The sequence below is a fragment of the Dysidea avara genome, chromosome 6 (genome assembly GCF_963678975.1).
Source record: "Dysidea avara chromosome 6, odDysAvar1.4, whole genome shotgun sequence".
NCBI lineage: Eukaryota > Metazoa > Porifera > Demospongiae > Dictyoceratida > Dysideidae > Dysidea > Dysidea avara.
In genome coordinates this window covers 11781899-11803728 of record NC_089277.1, presented here as the reverse complement: position 1 = coordinate 11803728, position 21830 = coordinate 11781899, and the positions used below count along the sequence as shown (strand labels likewise).

Genomic DNA, 21830 nt, shown 5'->3' with positions numbered 1-21830 from the left:
ATTCAAATAGTAACAATAAATAATATAACATTTGTGTACGTACTTAATTTATGTGCATGTAACTATTCTAACTGCATGCAGTGTTCCAGATTCAGATATGTTCTCCTAACCAGTATATGAGACATAAACCTCCTGTTGCATGGTATCACAGCAATCATATTGTTTTGATGGATTTGAGCAATAATAAGCTGTCACCAAGTATTTTGAATTATAGCTGGGATACTGGTGCTCAACATTGACATTTCTAAGAGTAGAGAATGTGTCAATGTCTGCAGCTGAACCATCACCCCAGTCCACTTGATATCTATATGTTCAAACATAATGTTCACACCGACAGCAAAAGAATGTCAATTTACTTACTGATATCCAGTATCACTACTGCTGCAGGTACCCCAGCTTATTATAAGGGAAACTTGAACCCTGTACCCACTGAATAGTCTGATTAATGATGATGTTTTGGCAATGACTGGGCAGCAGCCTTCACACCCTACACAATACACAGCGTATTGCAAGTTAGTTATAAGTAACAGACTTTCTTGATACTTACCTGGAGAATCCAGGGTGTCATTCAACACCTTCAACACCATCTGTTTTGCATCTTGTACAGTTTTTTCATCATGTGATGATGAGAGTGAAGCTGCTGTCAGTTGGAAAAGCACCACCAGACATAAAATAGAAGGCATTATCCTCAGGAACATTTTAAACAGAAACTGAGCTACCAATTAATTACAACCAACCTGAAATGAAGCAGAATACTATACTTGATGGTTTATATATCAGTTGAGAGGCGTCACATTTGGGATGATATCATGCATGAGTGGAAAGCCCATCAAACTGTTTAATTGCATTCAGTGGAAAAATCTTCAAAGTGGCATGTTATGGTTTCTGTGTACAGTAGGTATGGTAGTTATGTTGATGTGGGTACATAGGGTTGTTAAAAGTAATTAGTTAAGAAGACCAGTAAGAACCAACCAATGTAAACAAGTACGTAGGTATGTTACAACATTGCTCCTCAGTAACATCGGTAACATGTTGATTGACCTCTCACTGACCTGTGTGTTTGTAAGGTTATATACATTTCAAAAATTATTTACATGCATATTTAATAAAACTGTCTCCTTATTTGTCTTTTGCACCTAGTGTTGAGGGTGTTATATGCCAATTGTATCTTGTAAAGTGAAGCTACGTATAATGATCAGAGATAATAATAATTTGAAAACTAAAACATGGGAATGCACACAGAGACCTCTACTTGGGCTCAATGGATATACTGTTGAGACTAAGTGAAAAACGTTTTCAGGGGCAGATAAGTACTGAGAATGCTTCTCAGTGTGTGATGTTTATTTGAGTCCAATTATAGCCGAAGATCTCTGCATGTGTGTTTAACATGTTGGCTTGTCTGACTCTTATTTCTTTACTTTTTTCAGTGATCTCTTATTCCCATGTTTCAATTTTTTAAAATTATTTTTATACTAATTTTTTTACTTTTTATAAATCCATTTATGGATAGCTAACAGGATAATAAGAGGTGCTGGTGGTGCTTGATATTAGCTACACAGTACTAAACATGTATGTCAAGTCAGTCATCATGTCCAGTAGCTGTTAAGTAGTCAGCTAATATAATTTATACCACAAACACCAGTGTATTGTTTCCTTAATTATAATTGAATGTGCCGTATAACAACAATTATTGTAATTTTGGTGACTTGCTATAAAACTGCATTGGTGAAAATTTAATGTGCTCTCACTGAAAAATTGGTACTTTGTACTATATACAGCTTTAATTTATCAGCAACAATAATTTATGGCTTTTCTGATAATATTACGTATTACGTCAAGTATGTGGTGGTACACAACAACACAACAGCATTGCTGCTCTGGACATGAAGAAAGACATAGGAAGGAAGGAAAGCTATGTAGTTTTATCCCCCAAAAGTGAACAGATTTTTCCTGTATATAGATCAGTGAAAAAATAATAATATATTAACAAAATGGTTCAATATGACAGATTTCAGTTCTTTAAAAAAGTACTTTTATCAGGTCCTTTTGACTTCATATTTGCTAATGGGCCTAAACTTCTTCTAAATTATCTTCTAAGGCTTTTTTTGAGGTTGAAAAGTTTTAGTTAAACACTTATCATTCCTATAATTATTAACTAATGAGTAAGTAGCTATAGTATTAAATCCATGTTTCTTTTTTGTATATAACCAATCACAACAAGGGAAATGTTGTTTCGAGAAATCCTGTGTTCTGTGGCGAAAGAAGCTACTATCATTGTATAAGCTCCTGATTGTATAGACATTACGTTCATTATGCTGTGGTCTGCTAACAGTGAAAAACATTTACACATGTTACACTGCCAGAAAGTTTCAGAGAAAACCACACAGAGTTGGCTGATTGATGTAACTTTAGTTTATAGTTTCTCATGTAGGTGACACCGAAAGACATCAGCAGGGAGTTAGAAACTTACAACTGACAATTTATTGATTACAAAAATAATATCTCAATCCAGGTGGTGGCTTGATCCCCACACTACTTGCAGTCTAGGAAAGTGCCTTAGGAACCACACAGCCTGGGAATTTTTGTATGCATCTGTGGAGTGTTGGAATCACTGAATTATTTGATGGATGAAATCATACAGCTGTCAAGAGAAAAAGACATGCGTGTTTAGAACCTATAATGTACTATAATATTATACAAGCCAAAGACTGTGTAAATTAGTTGGGAATATAGACTATTATTGTTACAATACTGATTGCGATAAATTAACCATTAGCTAACTATAGCTGCATGGCTATGGAGAATAATACTGGGGCAGAATCTGTGAGTTTATAATGATAGGATTAATTGGGTGACTATTCTATGCTGCATATATGCATTTATAGTATACTGTATTACCTCGAATTACGGCCGGTCTTGTATAAATGCCTGGTCCAATTTAGTCGCTGGGGGTATACAGCATCATAACAAAAATAAACACTGGGTCTCAAATAAACATCTATAGTATATACGTGCTGAGCTGGATCCTCAAAAACATTTAATAACTCACGGATGACTATCTTGAAATTTGGTAGCACTGCTTGACCCGCTGAAAATTAAACCCGACAATATTTATGGCCAATCAAAGTTTCCACCATACATTTCCTATGGAAGCCATAAAAGCACAGTGCCTTTTTTTTCCTTTTGACCTGTAACGAAAATTTTGGTCCGGGGAAAAAAATGGTCCGGCCGGACCAGTTTTGGTCGACAAAAATTGGTCCGGCCGGACCAGTTTTGGCACCTAAAAATGGTCCGGCCTGGTAAAAATTGGTCCAGACCAATATAGGTACGCCTGGTGCTACCCGGGTGCTTAAATTTGTTAGCTATCTAGCTCATAATGTGATTGCTCACCTAACTGACTTGGAGTTTACAACTGACTAGCCACGACTTGGCGATGCGAGTTTTAGCGCAACCTGGTGCATGCCTTATATGGGTGTACGAGATTTTTTGCATAGGCTAGCTTTTTGAGCCACGTGTACGTTTGTCACTTCACTGGTTGAGTATCTGTAACGATCATTTTGCTGTGTTGTTGGGTTACTGCGGACGTTTACAAGTTGAGCTGATCTTGTTGGCTGGCCTATGAGTCTGGAATGTCTGATTTCAACGAAGAGGACGAACTTTTGGATAAAGTTTACCTGTATATAACAGAGAAACGGTATGCTGATGGAACTTCAGAAAATGGCAAAAGGATTATCAGAAAGAAAGCTTTGAAGCTTACAGTTGTCGATGGAGAAATGTATTTAACCAAGAAGCGAAAGGGAAAGGTAGCTAGCTAGGTGATACAGAGTTGTGATCGTGAATTCTGGTGTTTATAGTAGTGTTGCACCGATATGCATATTTTCACTTTTACCGATACCGATGTTTCACTCATTCCTGTAGCCGATATGCTGATATTTACCGATATTCTTCTATTCTGTAGGTCAGGGGAGAAGGAGCAAAAATCATCTAAAGTTTATGTGCGTGTATAACATAATTTAATTACTTGCGTGGGCAGCCAATTCTACAATGTTTGCTACCAGTGTGCCACTAACCCCTTACATGGAAATGAAAGCCAAGTAGTTATAAAACACCTAAGTCAGCTTCTCAAACGGAGTTTTGGTGGGATTCCAGACCCTTTCCAAATAGTGATTGGTTGATTGCGTGGGCGGCCGATAAATATACACAGCCTATTATAGCCTTGCAGCCACACTATTCACACATAAACAAGCCTAAATAGTTATAAACAAGTACAGCAAATAAATGTTTACCACTTACCACTGCATTCACTGCTTTCTTTTAATTCTGTCACATGTTTATTACTGTCGTTAATGATTGATTGTGGGTTTAGGTTATCGGCAAATAACTTCCTCTTTGTAGCCGATACCGATACTTGCAAAATCACCTTATATCGGCTGTTACCGATTATTCAACCGATTATCGGTGCAACTCTAGTTTATAGGGTAACATTCAACTGAGATACATCAGAAGCAAAGAGGAGCAGCTAAGAATTCTCCTAGCTTGTCATAGTGATGCTACATCTGGGCACTTGGGATTTAAGAAAATTCTTGCTAGGGTAACAGAGAGGTTCACGTGGTATGGTATGACAAAGGATATAGAGGATGTGGTAAGTGTCACACTAGCTACTATCTAGTTTTGTACATGTTTACAGCTGTGTGATACAGTGGGATCTCAGTATTCCAGACCCCACTTATCTAACCGAACTACAAAATATGACTGCTCTATTAGAGTAGTGATGCATGTTCTATTAGGGTAGTTGAAAATGGCTGTTATTTTTACCTATGTTATTATTAGGCTATTGACCTATACACAGTTTCACACTTATGACACACTTAATTTCAGTTTCACACTTAGCTTCAGACTTATGGACCATCCCTGATCCCAAGGCGTTCAGATAACTGATGTTCCACTTTATAATTAATGTATAATAGATTCACGCAATACTACATGCAGGTCAAACGATGCAATGTCTGCCAAAAAATGAACAGAAAGCTTGATATTGTGACTCCGGAGTTGCATCCAGTGCCAGTCAAATCACCATGGCACCACATAGGAATAGACTTTATTGGACCAATTGCTCACAAGTCCCCCTCTGGTAGCTATAGTGTTTTTTTTTTTAAATTTACACTTGCACATTTCTGTTTTCTAGGAAATTGTTACATTTTGACTATCAGTGATTATTTCACAAAGTGGGTGGAAGCATTTGCAACTCCCAATAAGACTGCAGTTGAAGTTTATTCGAGGTGCATAATAGCATAACCTACTGTGTAATAATTATATGATAATTACGCTTATGTATTTCTATTATTACTACTGGTGTATAGCTTTTTATGAGAATGGGCATACCCAGACTGATAACAACTGATCAAGAGTCAGAGTTTAACAACAAATTAAATAGTGAGCTGATGAAAAAAATTGAAGATAAGACATATTTTAACAACACCTTACCATCCCCAGGTAATATATTGTATGCCTTAACCAAGAGTTAATAATAGCAGGGAGGGAGAGTATCCAATGCTCAATAGGCCTGTGTTAAATGGGCGTGTAGAACGAATGGCTTCTTTGCCAGATGTGTTAACAAAATCAAAGATTAGAGAACCTTTGCAATTAACGCTGCTGCAAGTAATGGATACATCCACAGAATCGATATCAAGTATTGACATTTGTGCATGTCTTGCTGGGTAGCGTGTCTCGCTGGGTAGCATATCTGTTTGCTCTTGTTGAGCGTGAATCCAATGGAGAACTGCAACTCTGGATCCGGAAGAGTAAACTTTGCCATTTCTTCGACAGTACGTGACACACTAGTTTCAGTTGAAGGAGCGCTCGATTCTTGGACAGGTATTTCTTCCTCCACATCACGGCAGACATTTATTGAGAAGCTTCTACTGATGATGTTGGTCAAAAGCAAGGCCCCCAGTAATCTTCATTCATGGACACACCAATAACTCTTCTCTTTGCTCTTCTCGCTAGAGACCACCTTTTCAATCTCTCATCACTCAAGAGACTATTGGATACGCATGCTGGAGTAGATATGTGCCACAAGTATACTTGTATTCAGCTAAAGAAAATATTTCCGCTTGAACATTGAGAAAATACAAAAATTTATGGTGATATCTGGAATGCTATATGCACTCATTTAACACAGGTCTATTGAGCGTTGGATACTCTCCCTCCCTACTATTATTAGCTCTTGCCTTCTCTTCTATCATTTGGCTAGTCGTGTTTCAATATAAGTATAATACTATGTACTCTGATATAGGCAAATGGCCTGGATGAGAGATTTAACCAAACTCTGCAGAGCATGCTAGTGAAGTTTGTGGAGGAAAAGAAAGATTCTTGGGAAGAATACCTTGATACATGTGTTTATGCATACAACAACACAGCATGCCATGAGTCAACCCAATATACACCATTCGAGTTGATGTTTGGAAGGAAAGCTTTGCTCCCGATTGATATTGAAATGGAGAAAAAGATGCAGGGCTACTTTTAGATCAGTACAACAAGGCTAAAGATTATCCAATAAGTGAAGCTAGAGAAGAGCATCAAAAGGTGCTTGAAGCAGCTAAGAACAACATCACAAAAGCACAGCTGAAACAGGAACTACACTATGATAAACGACATTTTAAGCCAGGTGAGACACATGCGAGTAAATCATGTACTATAATCATCTGTGTATAGCTGCTTAACTCCTGTTTATTATGTAAACATAGGAAGTTTCTCAGTTGGAGCAAAAGTGCTTGTTAGAGATTTCAATCGAAAGAAAAGAAAGGGTGGGAAACTAGACTACAAGTGGAGAGGTCCCTACATTATCACCAAATCTCTGGGTCGTGGACTCTACTCATTGCAAGCAGAAGATAATTCAAATGAGATCAGTCGGATAAATGGTGCTCACCTCAAACAGTACTTATCCCCTATATATTCAGTAAGTTATAAGCCCAATATTGCAAAGGTATTGATATTTATTTCATTACTCAGGGACCCGCTGACACCACAACCCAGGAAGACAGTCACATTCCATTTAAGGATTTTGATTGTAACCTAAGGTCTCAATCTCAGTCAATTCAACATGCAAGCTATGATTCTATTTGCTCTGGGAACTTACTACAAGAGGTGAGTAGGATAAACAGTCCCCATCATAAGCAGCACTTATCCCCTACACATTGTGTAAGTTATTAAACCAGTAAGTTTGCAATAATAATTATTTCCTTACTTAGAGATCTGATGGTGTTACCAAGGAAGACAGTCACACTCCATTTAAGGATTGCGATTCTAACCAAAGGTCTCAATCTCAGTCAATTAGTCAACATGCAGCCAATGATTATATTTGCTCTGGGAACTTACTACAACAGGTGAGTAGGATAAATGGTGCCCATCTTAAGCAGCACTTATCCTCTAGTTATTAAAAGTTTGCAAAGCTATATGTAATATTATTTCGTTACTCAGGGATCTGATAGTGTGACCAAGGAAGATAGTAAGACTCCATTCAAGGATTGTGATTCTAACCAAAGTTCTCAGTCTCAGTCAATCAGTCAACAAGTGGGCAATGATTCTATTTGCTCTGGAAACTTACTACAAGAGGTGAGTAGGATAAATGTTGCCCATCTCAAGCAGCACTTATCCCCTACACATTGTGCAAGTTATTAAACCAGTAAGTTTGCAAAGCTGTATGTAATATTATTTCTTTACTTAGGGATCTGATAGTGTTACCAAGGAAGATGGTAGCATTCAATGTCAATCAGTCACTCAATCTGCAGCCAATGATCATGATCCATTCATCATTCATAGTACCACCACTTTATTGCAAGGAGATGTTGCATTTCTTAACAACCTAAGTGTTTCCTTGGATTCCCTAGAATCCTGTTTCTGTGATAAGAATAGGCCTGAAGATCAACCAGTAGATGTTAGTACACCTAATAAAGCTGGTGGCTTTTTTCCGACATTCTTTGGAGATGGCCACCCACTATCACCCATTGTGCATTTGCCAGATATGTACCCTAAAGGTACAAAAATTAATTTGTCTGTAAAGTACCATTAATCAGGAAAATTTTGTTGTCAAAAAATTTTTGTTGCTGGCTGTATCAACTAAAATAAAATCAATGGAATTATTTTTAACTAGCTATAAAAATAATTTGCACATACAATGTTAAGCTATTTTGTAAATTTCATCGATTATGAATTTTGCTGCGTTGAAATTTTAAGACAAAAATTTTCTGTGACAAAAGTTTCCTGATTTACAGTAGATCCATCAATAGTATCAGGTGCAGATCCAGGAGCTGGCAAGGGGAGGGGGTACGAACAAGCTAAGTTGTAGGTGGTTGGGGAGAACTAGGTTCTTTTGTAAGTTGCTGCATTTTGAAGCACCAAATAATCACCTCTTAGTAGTGTCTCCCTGTTGATTTTCGACATAATTATTGTGCAAATGGTCATGAAGTCTTAAAAAAGGCTCTGAATGTTTTAAACAACAGCAACACCATAATTATTTTTAGAGGCACTTAGTATGCACGAAGGTGTTGGGTTACAATTTCATAGCTTGGTTCACTTTTGTTTCTGTAACAAATGCTAGTACAATGTGCTATATGACACTGATCTTGATCTGACATTCGTAAAGTTTAGTATTAATCAGAAGTATGGCTGGCTCCTTCACAAGGTGAGGGGGGTATTTTCCCATTCTTGATCTGCCAGTGAGTATTGGGATCATTTTACAACTAACTTCAATTCTGATCAATCCTGTTCATTTCATCTCTTATGTCCATGCCACCAATGCTCAAGACAACCTATCTCCACCAATTTTCTCCCTCTTTAATTACTGACATTGATCTGCAAACTAGCTAGTAATAAGTATATGTACAGTAGTTATTCTACATATATATATATATATAGTTAAGTAATAAGTAATTGTAATGTATAGGTGTGCATCTCTGGCTGTGGGCACAGGTTACTCACAGACCTTTGATGCAGGTTCTCCTGCTTCAAAAAGCATTATAAGTAAATAATATCTACAGTTGGGGTTTTACTACCTTTAGATTTGCCTAAATTTTTAAATGTGGAAAAGGAAGTTTTATACCCTTTTCAAATTTCCAAATTTGACTAATGTATAACTCTTCTTGACTTTGATTATCAACTTTGAAATTACATCAGCAATAATGGTAGTGTTACGAATACATTCTGACCAAATTGAAAACTGATACCTTATTGACACCTTGAGTTATGGGTTACCTAGTATATGCAACTAAAAGACCCTTTTTAAAAGTCCAGGTGTTGTCATGCAAACTGTATATTTTCAGCTCATGTTAGAGTTGCTCAAACCACACCTAAAGGGCAAAGTACTAAAGCATCTGATGATAAAGGTATGCACCCTTACATGTATCATTCATACTTTATAATAATTACACTAGGAAAGAATTTTGTTGCATTGATTTTGGACTCACCAAGAGGCACCGATAAGTGCAAAAGAAAACTTCAATTTTCTGAAGATGATGATGTGACAAAGCAACAAAAACCAAGAAAGAAGAAACGTAGGCTTCTCAAGGTAAGTTAGGATTATACACATAACTCCAGATACGATCATGTGCGTTAAGTATGTTGTAGCTCTGCAACAGTGTAATGTTATTTGTCCATGCTCATATTACAGTTTACATTGTGCACATATATATAGAATGAAAATGTTCAAAGAGTGGCTAAAGTGAAAACAGACTAGACACAGGTAAGGATTTCACCATATAAATATGTTACTATTATGTTTACTCACAGAATGATGTGTACATGCTTGCCAATACCAATATCCCTGCAAATTCTACCGCTATCCCAGCCAGTTCTACTACCACCACTACTACGGCTATTCCAACCAGTTTTAATACCACTACTGCTATTCCAGCCAGTTCTACTGTCACCACAACTGCTGTTATTCCAGCCGGTTCTACCGCCACAACTACAACTACTATTCAATCCAATTTTATTGCCACCACTATTCCAGCCACTACTACTACTGCAATCCCAACTAATTCTACTGCTACTAATGCCATCCTGGCCAATCGTATAGTTTATGCCACTTCCTCAACCACCACTAACAAGGTAGCCAAAACGTAATTGCATGTGAAAAATAATTACCAAATTGTTTGCTTTAATTATGAATGCCAGCAACTGGAAAACATTCTAAAAGGACAGCCAAGTCATGCAGTTAAGGCAAGAATTGGTAGATTTACTATACACCATGGGAGTTTTCACACATTGAAACCCAACACTTACATCAATGATGAGGTGAGATAATAACCATATCCATTGTATGCATGATGTGCTATAAGCTACCTGTATTGTATTCTAGATCGTCAATGGATACCTACGATTGATTGCAAATATCCATGGGAATTGTTCTGTTATCGGAACATTTTCACTGACAGCCATCATTAACCGTGCTGCTGTGAACATTTCTTCACACCTATTATCAAAGGTACATATATTCACTATACATATGAAACAATTATACAAAGGCTATATATCTACATAGGAAGTGTTAACCTCTAAAAAATTAGTTGCTGGTGCATACAATCAAGGCAAGAATCACTGGGTCCTTATTGTGAGTTGATGCATACATAATTATACTTTCATTTGTGCATTGGCTAAATCAACCTGCACAGGCAATAGACTTAGAAAGAGGATCCTATTATCACCTGGATCCATATGGACCAAGTCGTTGTGCTCGTGGCACTTTTAGTGCACTAAAGTTAGTTCTGCATGCATAAATCAGCCAGCATGCATTTTGATTTGTCAACATTTTAATTAATGTAGAAAATATTTCAAGACAAGAAATAACTTCCTAGGAACAGACCTTATCAGCATTGACAAGTTCAAAGTAATACAGTTGGGAAAGCGTGTTCAGTATGATACTACTAGCTGTGGAATTTACTGTTTAAAGGTATGACAAAAGTTGTGGAGTTGTAAAGACAATGCTGTATATGTTTTAATATAGATGGCTGAGCAGCTGATGCTGTCAGAACGGATAAATGAATCTCAGCTAGTCAGCTTAGATGTGATGAGGATTCGGATGTATATTGGAGTCACATTACTCTCTTATTCAGGTATTCAAGCTATACACATTCCTGTATATAGTCTTATTTACAGTACATTCATTTTATGTAGCTGACATGAGTGACAGATGCATTTTGTGTGGAGTAGGTGATGAAAGCATAGACCATCCAGATTACGTAGATTGGGTGAGTATGTCTTATCCGCTTAGTACTGGACAACAGTTTAGCCAAACACCATAGGTTAAATGTGACCGATGCAAATCATGGAGCCACACCATTTGTGCTCAAGTTCAATTAGAAGATGTAAAGGACAGAAAGTTTGAATGTTTGGAATGCTTTTCTAATAGAACTAGAAGTGCTTACTTTGTTGTTGATTAAACGTTTTGTCATTACACACACACTGTACTACATGAAATCCTTATTATCCCAGCAACATAGCTATAATTATCATGCACTTTATACCATGCATGAATTTAATTCATGTATAGCTACTAATTGGCTGACTAATTGGTTCAACATCTCCCTAGTGATGCATGGTTTAGTTCTTGTGGTGACTATAATATATTAGCTACCTTGTTTGTTAGTCAGTCAAAGTCTGAGCCTTTTATAGCTAGTCAAAGGACAGTGACACGAGCGTGATCGTGTTTCCGACTCGGAGAAATAGCCGCCGCTTGAGCTAAACCACTACGGTACTGTCACAGTGTCATACGGCGGACTTTTGATAGCTAATATATGCCGGTGCTGTCCTTGTGGGCCTGCGATGACTAGAATCATCTCGTTGAATTCAATCAGGCGTAGCCTAGGCCTCGGACCTATTTTGGCCAGGGAGGACCAATTTTGGATACTAAAACTGGTCCGGTAGGACCGATTTTGGTCGACCAAATTTGGTCTGGCCGGACCAGTTTTGGGATCTAAAATTGGTCTGGGCGGACCAATTTTACCCGGACCGATTTTTCCGTGACAGACCCCTTTCCTGAGCTTGTATTGCAGTCAAACCACACATGTCTGTTGTTGACATTTTTGCCATCACCATGCACTAGTCATCTGGTTGGCTGAAATGTAAATTTTCTTGAGAAAAATCCACTTTTTATTTTTAGCTGTTTTTCAGGATCCAGTTCAACTTGTACATACTATAGTTCAGTTATTATTTTTAACAATTCTGGACAGTGTTATAAACGATGAAGCGAAGAATGTTTTAATTGCTCCTTTTAAGCTTGAATCTGTGAAATATGCTGAAGGAAACATCAAGAGTCCAGGAGAATACAGCACCAAGGTATGAAGTTGACTCGTGAATGCTGATCAGGTATATAAATACTGGTCTCATTTAGTATAGCGGCTGGGGTAAAAAGTTGCTTGAAAGAAATAAATGCCCGGGCCATTATCTGAGGCAATACAGTAGTCAATTCATCAGGATTGAAGGTATGTAGCTAAGAATGTATACATGGATACATTCATACTTGTAAAGATCAACTTTATATATATATATATACCGTATTGCCTCGAATTACGGCCCGGGCGTTTATTTCCTTCAAGCAACTTTTAACCCCGGCTACTATACGAGACCGGCGTTTATTAGCTCTGGTGAGTTTAGAAGACCATGGCAGCTGGTGAGACGAGTGAAGCGAGTAGACTACGAAGTGAAGCAGACTACGAAATCTATAGCGTGGTTCGAGGCCACCATGTTTATATAACAGTATGGACACCAGTAATAGGAGAGCAACTCTACCTCGAACAAGAGTACAGCAATCCATATGATGATTTCGCCGTAGCTGTAATTAAAGATCACCAGATAGTAGGCCACATTCCAGAAAATTTTGCAATGATCACGTGGCGTTTTATTTCACATGGGGGCTCTGTATACTGTCGTATTACTGGAAGAAGGAAGAAAGGAAAAGGCCTAGAAGTACCTTGCAAATATATTTACTGTGGGCCTTCAAAGCATGTAAAAAAAACTAAAGAAGCTCCTTGCAGAGGCTGATACTGACAAAGATTGACTGAAATGTATGCATGTTGTTATTGGCAAAAATCAATAATTTATATTAATGATTGAACATGATTAGAATATGGTACAGTATATACATGATAAGAAAATCACACTGAAAATGATGTATTGTACATAGAATACATGCAGTAACTAGCTATGGTCCTGAGCACTGCCGTCACTCACTACTGTCATTGTCGCTGCTGGTTGTTTCTGAATCTTCGTCTAAATCTTCATCTATTCTAACTTCATTACTTTCAGCTTCTTCTTCATCTTCCTCTGAAAACGGATCGATGTCGCCATCCTGCAATCGTTGTAATAACTGGCGTGATTTCTCATCTAGCATCGACTTCCCATCTGCACATGGTTGGCCTTCCTTAAAGCAGTGAATGAGATTATCTTCTGCACCACTAGTGGCTGTTGTAATACCACAAGACTTGAAGGAAGCCTTAATGGTCTCACAGGAAATTTCCGCCCAGCTAGATTTTATCCATTCACAAAGCAAAACTCTGGAAGGTGCCTTCAAATTGCCACCACGTGTGAATTGGTGACCAGCTGAATCAGCCATCCATGCATCATACCGACTCCTAACTTTGCTCTTGAAAGCTGCATTCCATACCACATCAGGGGCTTGAATGTATTTTGTACAACCACCTGGCACAATTGCTGTTTTGAGTCGCAATCGAGAAACCTCTGCTTTGACGGTACTGCTTATGTGACACTTGTACGAGTCCCAAACAAGGAGCCTCTGACCAAAGCTTAGTGCACCAACAATGCTTTGCAAATAGTCCACTGTAAGCGCATCGTTCATCCAGCCATTCGCACTGAATCGGACAACAATACCAGGGATCTTTTCTAGTGCTTTGATCAACCTAGTACCTTTTCCTTTAAAAACTATATAAGGCTTCAACTTCATGCCACTAGCCCTAGCTGATAACACCACTGTGAAGTGGTTCTTTTCATTTCCAGTCGTCTTCAGAGGCACAGAACGTGAACCAGAAAATGTGACGGTAGTGTCTGATGGCATGTCCATCCAGCATGCAGTTTCATCCATGGCAATTATATTTTGTTCACTAAAGCTGGATTTTATCATAAGATGTCGTAAATGAAGGACAAAATTTACCAGCTTTGGAATGCAATCAGCTGGTGTTGACTGAGCCAAAGTAGTCCTCCTCCTCAAAGATAAGTTCTTGCGTTTCAGAAAGCGATACAACCACCCACGACTTGCCTTAAAGCAATCAGAACTGGACAATTCCTTGGCCCTTATTTGTATCATCCTCAACGAAATCCGAAGATTTTGTCCGCGCATTTCAACAATCCAATCGAAAAGCTCTTCTTCCATTTCAACATCGTCTACTTTTCGGCCGGCTCCTGTAAGCCTTTTTCGAGAGCTGTTGCCTTTCTTCTTTTGTTCTGTAAATGAGTCCTTTTGCTTACACCATTCACGGATTCGTTTGGCATCAACATTGAAATGTCGTGCGGAACCTTCCTTACTGTGTTCTTCGGCAAACTTTACAGCTTTTAACTTGAAGGTAATATCATAAGAAGCTTTCCGCTTTGCCATTCGATATCAGGTGCAAACCAGGTGGTACTGCCCAAATTTATTAGAAACTTAAAAGTACCCGGCGTTTATTCGAGACCCCGGTGTTTATTTCTGTAGTTGTGCTTTTACCCCCCGGCTACTAAACGAAACCCGGCGTTTATACGAGACCGGCCGCAATTCGAGGCAATACGGTGTATATTTAATAGTATACATGCATGAACACATTCAAATAGTAATAACATTTGTGTGCATAGATAGCTTAACTTAATTTATGTGCATACAATATTCTAACTACATGAAATGTTCAAATTCAGTCCAGATTCAGATGCGTCCTCCTAACCAGTGTATGAGACATAAACCTCCTGTTGCATGGTATCACAGCAATCATATTGTTTTGGTGGTGGATTTGAGCAGTAGTAAGCTGTCACCACATATATTGCATCATATCTGGAATACTGGTGCTGAATATTGACATTTGTAAGACTAGAGAATGTGGCAATGTCTGCGGCTGAACCATCACCCCAGTCTACTTGATATCTGTATGTTCAAGCATAATGTTCACACCCACAGCAAAAGAATGTCAATTTACTTACTGATATCCAGTATCATAACTGCTGCAGGTACCCCAGCTTATTATAAGGGAAACTTGAACCCTGTACCCACTGAATGGTCTGATTAATGATGATGTTTTGGCAATGACTGGGCAGCAGCCTTTTTCATAACCTATACAATACACAGCGCATTGCAAATTCAATTCTAAGTAACAGTTACAGCTTTCTTGATACTTACCTGGAGAATTCAGGGTGTTATTGTAGACCTTCAACGCCATCTGTCCTGCATCTTGTACAGTTTTTTCATCATGCGATGGTGAGAGTGAAGCTGCTGTCAGTTGGAAAAGCACCACCAGACATAGAATAGAAAATGTTATCCTCAGGAACATTATAAACAGAAACTGAGCCACCAATTAATTGCAACCAACCTGAAATGAAACAGATTACTATACTTCATGGTTTATATATCAGTTGAGAGACGTCACATTGGGAATGATATCATGCATGAGTGGCGTGCATTGAGTGGAAATCCCATCAAACTGTATTCAGTGGAAAAACCTTCAAAGTGGCATGTTATGGTTTCTGTGTACAGTACGTACAGTAACTAACTGTTTATGTGGCTTCTATTTGTGGGAAGAGATGAAGTGTTTGTATGGTTACATATATTTATTTACATGCATATTTAATAAAACTGTCTCCTCTTTAGCATTATGCAGCTAGTGTTGAGGGTGTTGCTATAGTCACTTAATGCCAATTGTATCTTGTAAAGTGAAGCTACGTATAATGATAAGACATCATATATAGTAATAATAATTTAAAATTTAAAACATGGGAATGCACACAGAGATCTCTATTTGGGATAGTAGTAGAGACTAAGGGAAAGATCTCTGCATGTGTATTTAACATGTTGGCTTGCCTGTTTGAGTCTTATTTCTTTACTTTAAGTGATCTCTTATTCCCATGTTTTAATTTAAAAAGATTATTTTTACACTAATCTGTTTACTTTTTATAAATCCATTTATGGACAGCTAACAGGATAATAAGTGGTGCTGGTGGTGCTTGATATTAGCTATACAGTACTAAACATGTATGTCAAGTCAGTCATCATGTCCAGTAGCTGTTAAGTAGTCAGCTAATATAATCAGACTAGAGTTATAGCACAAACAACAGTGTATTGTTTCCTTACAATTGAATGTACCGTATAACAACGATTATTGGCGAAACTAATATTTGGCGAATTGCTATAAAATTACAGTTAGCAAAAATTTAATTTGGCAAAATGTACTCACTGAAAAAATGGTACTTTGAACTATACAGCTTTGATTCATCAGCAATAATATGGCTTTTCTGATATGTATATGTCAAGTACACAGTGGTACACAACAACATTGCTGCTCTGGTATGAACTTAATACTACTGTGGTTGAAATACAGGTAATAAAATAAAGTTTCCAAATGAAGATGTAATTTATTAATACATAATATTAACACGGTGACGTTACCTTTACAGAGACTAAATCAGATCAATGGCAGAGTGAAGCAAATTTGCTCTAGAATGGATGTTATCATTACAATATGCATATAAAAATATAGGTCATGGACATGAAGAAATTCATAGGAAGGAAAGCTATGTAGTTTTATCCCCCAAAAGTGAACAGGGTTTCATAGATCAGTGAAAAAATAATAATAATATGAACAAAATGGCTCAAAATGCCAGATTTCAGTTCTTGAAAGTACTTTTATCAGGTCCTTTTGACTTCATATTTGCTAGTGAACCTAAACTTCTTCTACATTAACTTAACTTTTGAGGTTGAAAAGTTTTAGTTGAACACTTATCATTCTTAACTAATGAGCAAGTAGCTATAGTATTAAATCCACGTTTCTTTGTTGTATATAACCAAGGGCAATGCTGTTTCAAGAAAACCTGTGTTCAGTGGTGAAAGAAGCTACTATCATTGTATCACAGGAGCTTATAAGCTCCTGATTGCATAGACATCACATTCATTATGACTGTGCATGGTCTGCTAGCAAACAGTGAAAAAACATGTACTCATGTTACACTGCCAGAGGTTTCAGAGAAAACCACTTAGAATAATCAGTTGATTGATGTAACTTCAGTTTGTGGTTTCTCACATAGTAGATATTGAAAGACATCAGCAGGGAGTTAGAAACTTACAACTGACAATTTATTGATTACAAAAATAAGATCTCAATCCAGGTGGTGGCTTGATCCCCCACACTACTTGCAGTCTAGGCAAGTGCCTTAGGAACCACACAGCCTGGCCGGACCTAGTGGACATATTCCATTTTTACTGTAGAAACACATGTGTACATAGTATGTCATGCCTTTTGTGTAAGGAAGTCGGACCAATCATAACAAGGGAAATCATGTTGTTTCAGGAAAGCCTGTGTTCAGTGGTGAAAGAAACTACAATCATTGTATCACAGGAGCTTATAAGCTCCTGATTGCATAGACATCACATTCGTTATGACTGTGGTCTGCTAGCAAACTGTGAAAAAACATGTACTCAATCATGTTACACTGCCAGAGGTTTCAGAGAAAACCACTTAGAATAATCGGCTGATTGATGTAACTTCAGTTTATAGTTTCTCACATAGTAGATATTGAAAGACATCAGCAGGTAGTTAGAAACTTACAACTGACAATTTATTGATTACAAATATAAGATCTCAATCCAGGTGGTGGCTTGATCCCCCACACTACTTGCAGTCTAGGCAAGTGTCTTAGGAACCACACAGCCTGGCTGGACCTAGTGGCCATTTTTACTGTAGAGACACATGTGTACATAGTATGTCATGTCTTTGTGTAAGGAAGTCGGACCAATCATAACAAGGGAAATCATGTTGTTTCAGGAAAGCCTGTGTTCAGTGGTGAAAGAAGCTATCATTGTATCACAGGAGCTTATAAGCTCCTGATTGTATAGACATTACATTCATTATGACTGTGGTCTGCTAGCAAACAGTGAAAAGCATGTACTCGTGTTACACTGCCAGAAGGTTTCAGAGAAAACCACTTAGAATATTTGGCTGATTGATGTAACTTCAGTTTATGGTTTCTCACATAGTAATACAGAAAGACATCAGCAGGGAGTTAGAAACTTACAACTGACAATTTATTGATCACAAAATAAAATCTCAATCCAGGTGGTGGCTTGATCCCCCACACTCCTTGCAGTTTAGGCAAGTGCCTTAGGAACCACACAGCCTGGCTGGACCTAGTGGATATATTCCATTTTTACTGTAGAGACACATGTGTACATAGTATGTCATGTCATTTGTGTAAGGAAGTCGGACCAATCATAACAAGGGAAATCATGTTGTTTCAGGAAAACCTGTGTTCAGTGGTGAAAGAAGCTATCATTGTATCACAGGAGCTTATAAGCTCCTGATTGTATAGACATTACATTCATTATGACTCTGGTCTGCTAGCAAACAGTGAAAAGCATGTACTCATGTTACACTGCCAGAAGGTTTCAGAGAAAACCACTTAGAATATTTGGCTGATTGATGTAACTTCAGTTTATGGTTTCTCACATAGTAATACAGAAAGACATCAGCAGGGAGTTAGAAACTTACAACTGACAATTTATTGATCACAAAATAAAATCTCAATCCAGGTGGTGGTTTGATCCCCACACTACTTGCAGTCTAGGAAAATTATGCCTTAGGAACCACACAGCCTGGGACCAAGTGGGTATTTTCCCATAGAAACACGTGTGTATATAGTATGTCATGCCTTTTGTGTAAGGAACTTGGACCAATCATAACAAGGGCAATGCATGTTGTTTCAGGAAAGCCTGTGTTCAGTGGTTAAAGAAGTTACTATCATTGTATAGACATCACCAACCTCACGTTCATTTATTTATTTATTCATTAAGGCTTTACAGCACAAGTGCTGAAGGTCTGTAGGACCCAGTCCGTGTACTTTCGTGCCAAACCAATGTACAAAAAAGCAATACGGAAAAGAATAAGTGCTTGGCATACGCAGCGTGCCAAGCGCTTATTCTTTTCCATATTGCTTTTTTGTATATTGGAATTCGTGAATTCCAATTTTCCAATTCTGCATTGTATTGGAGTAAGTGAAGTCAGCCTTAAGAAATGAGTAAAGGGTGACTTGACCATACATATAACAAATTTATACTTAAGTATGATCTTATGAATATTCGGTATCTGATCACAGTTCAAATATTGATGAGTTTTCTAATGTCTAGTGAAAAGATTTATAATTTCATAGGTGTGTGGTTGACATCAAAACCAGATTTCACTCTTCATTGTGATATATCTGCAAAATCCATGAAATTTTAGGGTTGATAAGGCAAACATTTAAACATCTTACAAAAGACTCTTTTTATCTTACCAAATCATATTCATTCACTCAGACTACTGTGCCTTGTGTATATCTAGCAAAGAACATGAAAGTGTATAAAGAACAACAAAGTTGATTCTGAAATTGTTGAATTATGAAGAAAGACTTAATTGTCTATTTAAATCTGCACTTTTTGTACTGCCTTAGGCAGCCTAATAATTATAGTAGTGACTTGGTTGAAATCTACAAAATAATCAGTTGTATAATGATATTCCATTCCACCTCAGCAATTCATCTGTATACCAACAGATTAGTCAACAACATGTATCCCTTAAAATGTTGTTAACTCCCTCCAATGTTAATTCATTGAAGAACAATTTTGCAGGATATTAATGTACAGTTACACACCCTCACCTTGTTCAGACACTGTGCTCTCTTCTGCTCTAGTTGTGTTGGCTCCTGCATTCACTTGATTGAGGAGGTTTGGTAAGTGCAGGGAGTCTCGTCTGCCATGGTAGATAGCCTTAGAAGTTTGAGGGGGCCCAAAGTAGGAACATTAGATATTTGCCTTGATGCTTGGGTGTTGAAAGAGCTAGGAGGGATGGAGAGGCGTCTCCAGCCCTCCAGATTCTTTCTGACAAAGGCCAAAGTTGGGGGGGGGCCTAAAGGCAGATAATCTATGTGAGACTCCCTGCTGTCTCAGACTCCTCTAAGGAGAATGGATGTACTGCATATAGCAGCAGAGTGATGACTGTGCGAGTCACTGTTGCCATGTGCCATCTGGTGTTGCCGCAAAGTAAACACAGTGTGAACACCTGTGCGCAGGTGTTCTGGTGGTCAAGGCGTGACCTGTGTACCGGGGTTTTCAAGTCCGTTGTCCTATTATAATTGCGCATGCGCTAAAAACCTACTAACCGAAGGGCCATTCACTGGTGATAAAGGAGTCACAACAACACAGTGAGTAATAGTTTTACCACATTTACAATCATCCATCATAATAGGGCACATACAGTTACTTGATCTCACTTGAATCTGCCATTTCTTTCGCACTGCTAAGCGCATGCGCCAAAATACATAGGACAACGGACTTGAAAACCCCGGTACAGTGGGATGATGATGAAGAATATGGATGCGCTAAAAAGGCCATCCTATATTAATTTGCAATTTCAGTATCTAAACAAAGCACAATATGGGTTAACCTTAACTTACAAACCTGTAGCAGAGGCGTAGCCAAGGGGGGCAAGGGGAGGCATCTGCCCTCCCGCCATCACCGTAGTGGTTTTTTTTAAACCTCCGTCACAAGCTTACCAGTATTAAACGACACGCAAATGACTAAATTATGTGCGCTACTACGCGGTATCACCAGAGGTTGCTAGTGAACGCGCACGCACAACATTCAACTCGATCGTGAATCCACCGAACGAAAATATTAGAGACACACTTCTAGATTACTCACGTGATAGAACATTTTCGAATCTGAAGAGTGACCCGCTCTAAGGACCTCGCCGCGGCAGGAGTCGCAACTCACAAGTGACAAAGGAGACCAGATGACGCTACGAACCTACTGCCCACGAGGTGATAAAGTGTTAAATGTACCAAGTTTATTTTACCAAGTTTATTTTCTCGAGTCGATCACACTAGATCGATCTTAGTACGGCAGTGTAGTCTTTTTTTTTTTTTAACTTTATCAGTCAGTCAGGCGGATTAGTCACAAGCTTACAAGTTCTGCTAGCAAGAAAGACAGGTGGAATCAGTTTCATGCAATACGTGGCATTTGATTTCGCCGAGTGAAGTGAGTGAACGTGTCATCCTGTCAGCAGTGTGCTAGGACTGCAGCAAAAGCTGTGGCTAACGTAAAGTAATTTGTTATTAACACTAAAATATTAACAATATAGCTCTACAGAAGTTTTCAAGTCGCTTGCGAAAACGTAGAACAGAAACGTGATCGTACACGTGACCCGTGATTCAAATATCTCGAACTAGCAATGATTCTAGTTCAGTTCGCCAGCAAAATTTGATGTGTACTATATGATAATCTTTGAATGATAGGCGAAATACACAAACGTTCATCAAAAATCATTTTAAGTCCTTACGTGAAATGCGCACGTGATCACGTTTGTGTTTACCTTTTCGCAAGTAACTTGAAAACTTCTGTACCGGACTGTGGATGAATTTGTTGGAGTACAGTTGTGGCACGTGCGATGATGCTCGACGAATTATACCTCCATTGAATCATTGATACGTGATAAGCAATCAGTACTGAAATAGTTACGTAGCTAGTTGTATAAGCTATAATAATATAACACCGTATGTTGGCTAGCCCACCATTGGGTCATTAGCCCTTTTTGCAATCATGAATAATTTTGAGC

General features: G+C 38.1%; 2 protein-coding genes and 1 long non-coding RNA gene across 13 annotated transcripts; 1 reads left to right on the top strand and 2 right to left on the bottom strand.

Moving 5' to 3' along the window:
* Window positions 1–3: 3 nt before the first annotated feature.
* LOC136257727 (uncharacterized) lies at window positions 4–12843 on the bottom strand. Of its 6 annotated transcripts, none has more exons than XM_066051014.1 (5): window positions 4294–4467; window positions 2899–2945; window positions 548–2641; window positions 361–487; window positions 4–304 (listed from the first exon to the last, which is right to left on the bottom strand). In XM_066051014.1, the coding sequence occupies exons 3-5, from the start codon at window positions 696–698 to the stop codon at window positions 106–108; spliced, it is 477 nt and encodes a 158-aa protein (XP_065907086.1). In that variant the 5' UTR covers window positions 699–2641; window positions 2899–2945; window positions 4294–4467; the 3' UTR covers window positions 4–105. The 6 variants fall into 6 exon arrangements, with proteins under 6 accessions (XP_065907086.1, XP_065907087.1, XP_065907089.1 ...); XM_066051015.1 differs by lacking the exon at window positions 2899–2945 and having other exon boundaries at window positions 548–1052; window positions 2471–2641; XM_066051017.1 differs by lacking the exon at window positions 2899–2945 and having other exon boundaries at window positions 548–737; window positions 2471–2641.
* LOC136259239 (uncharacterized) lies at window positions 5373–9920 on the top strand. Its single transcript, XM_066052728.1, has 11 exons — window positions 5373–5493; window positions 6503–6667; window positions 6747–6958; window positions 7012–7146; window positions 7251–7385; window positions 7480–7614; window positions 7727–8036; window positions 9321–9383; window positions 9432–9565; window positions 9692–9739; window positions 9787–9920. Exons 1-10 carry the CDS (start codon window positions 5373–5375, stop codon window positions 9731–9733), a joined length of 1452 nt encoding a protein of 483 aa, XP_065908800.1. The 3' UTR covers window positions 9734–9739; window positions 9787–9920.
* A 1935-nt stretch (window positions 12844–14778) lies between the features above and the next one.
* On the bottom strand, window positions 14779–20451 carry LOC136257864 (uncharacterized). 6 transcript variants are annotated; one of them, XR_010702227.1, is made up of 6 exons: window positions 16425–16439; window positions 16322–16376; window positions 16139–16267; window positions 15374–15563; window positions 15178–15307; window positions 14779–15121 (listed from the first exon to the last, which is right to left on the bottom strand). It is a non-coding gene; the product is annotated as an uncharacterized lncRNA (long non-coding RNA). The 6 variants fall into 6 exon arrangements; XR_010702225.1 differs by adding an exon at window positions 17481–18252 and having other exon boundaries at window positions 16139–17423; XR_010702226.1 differs by having other exon boundaries at window positions 16139–16376.
* Window positions 20452–21830: the final 1379 nt, after the last annotated feature.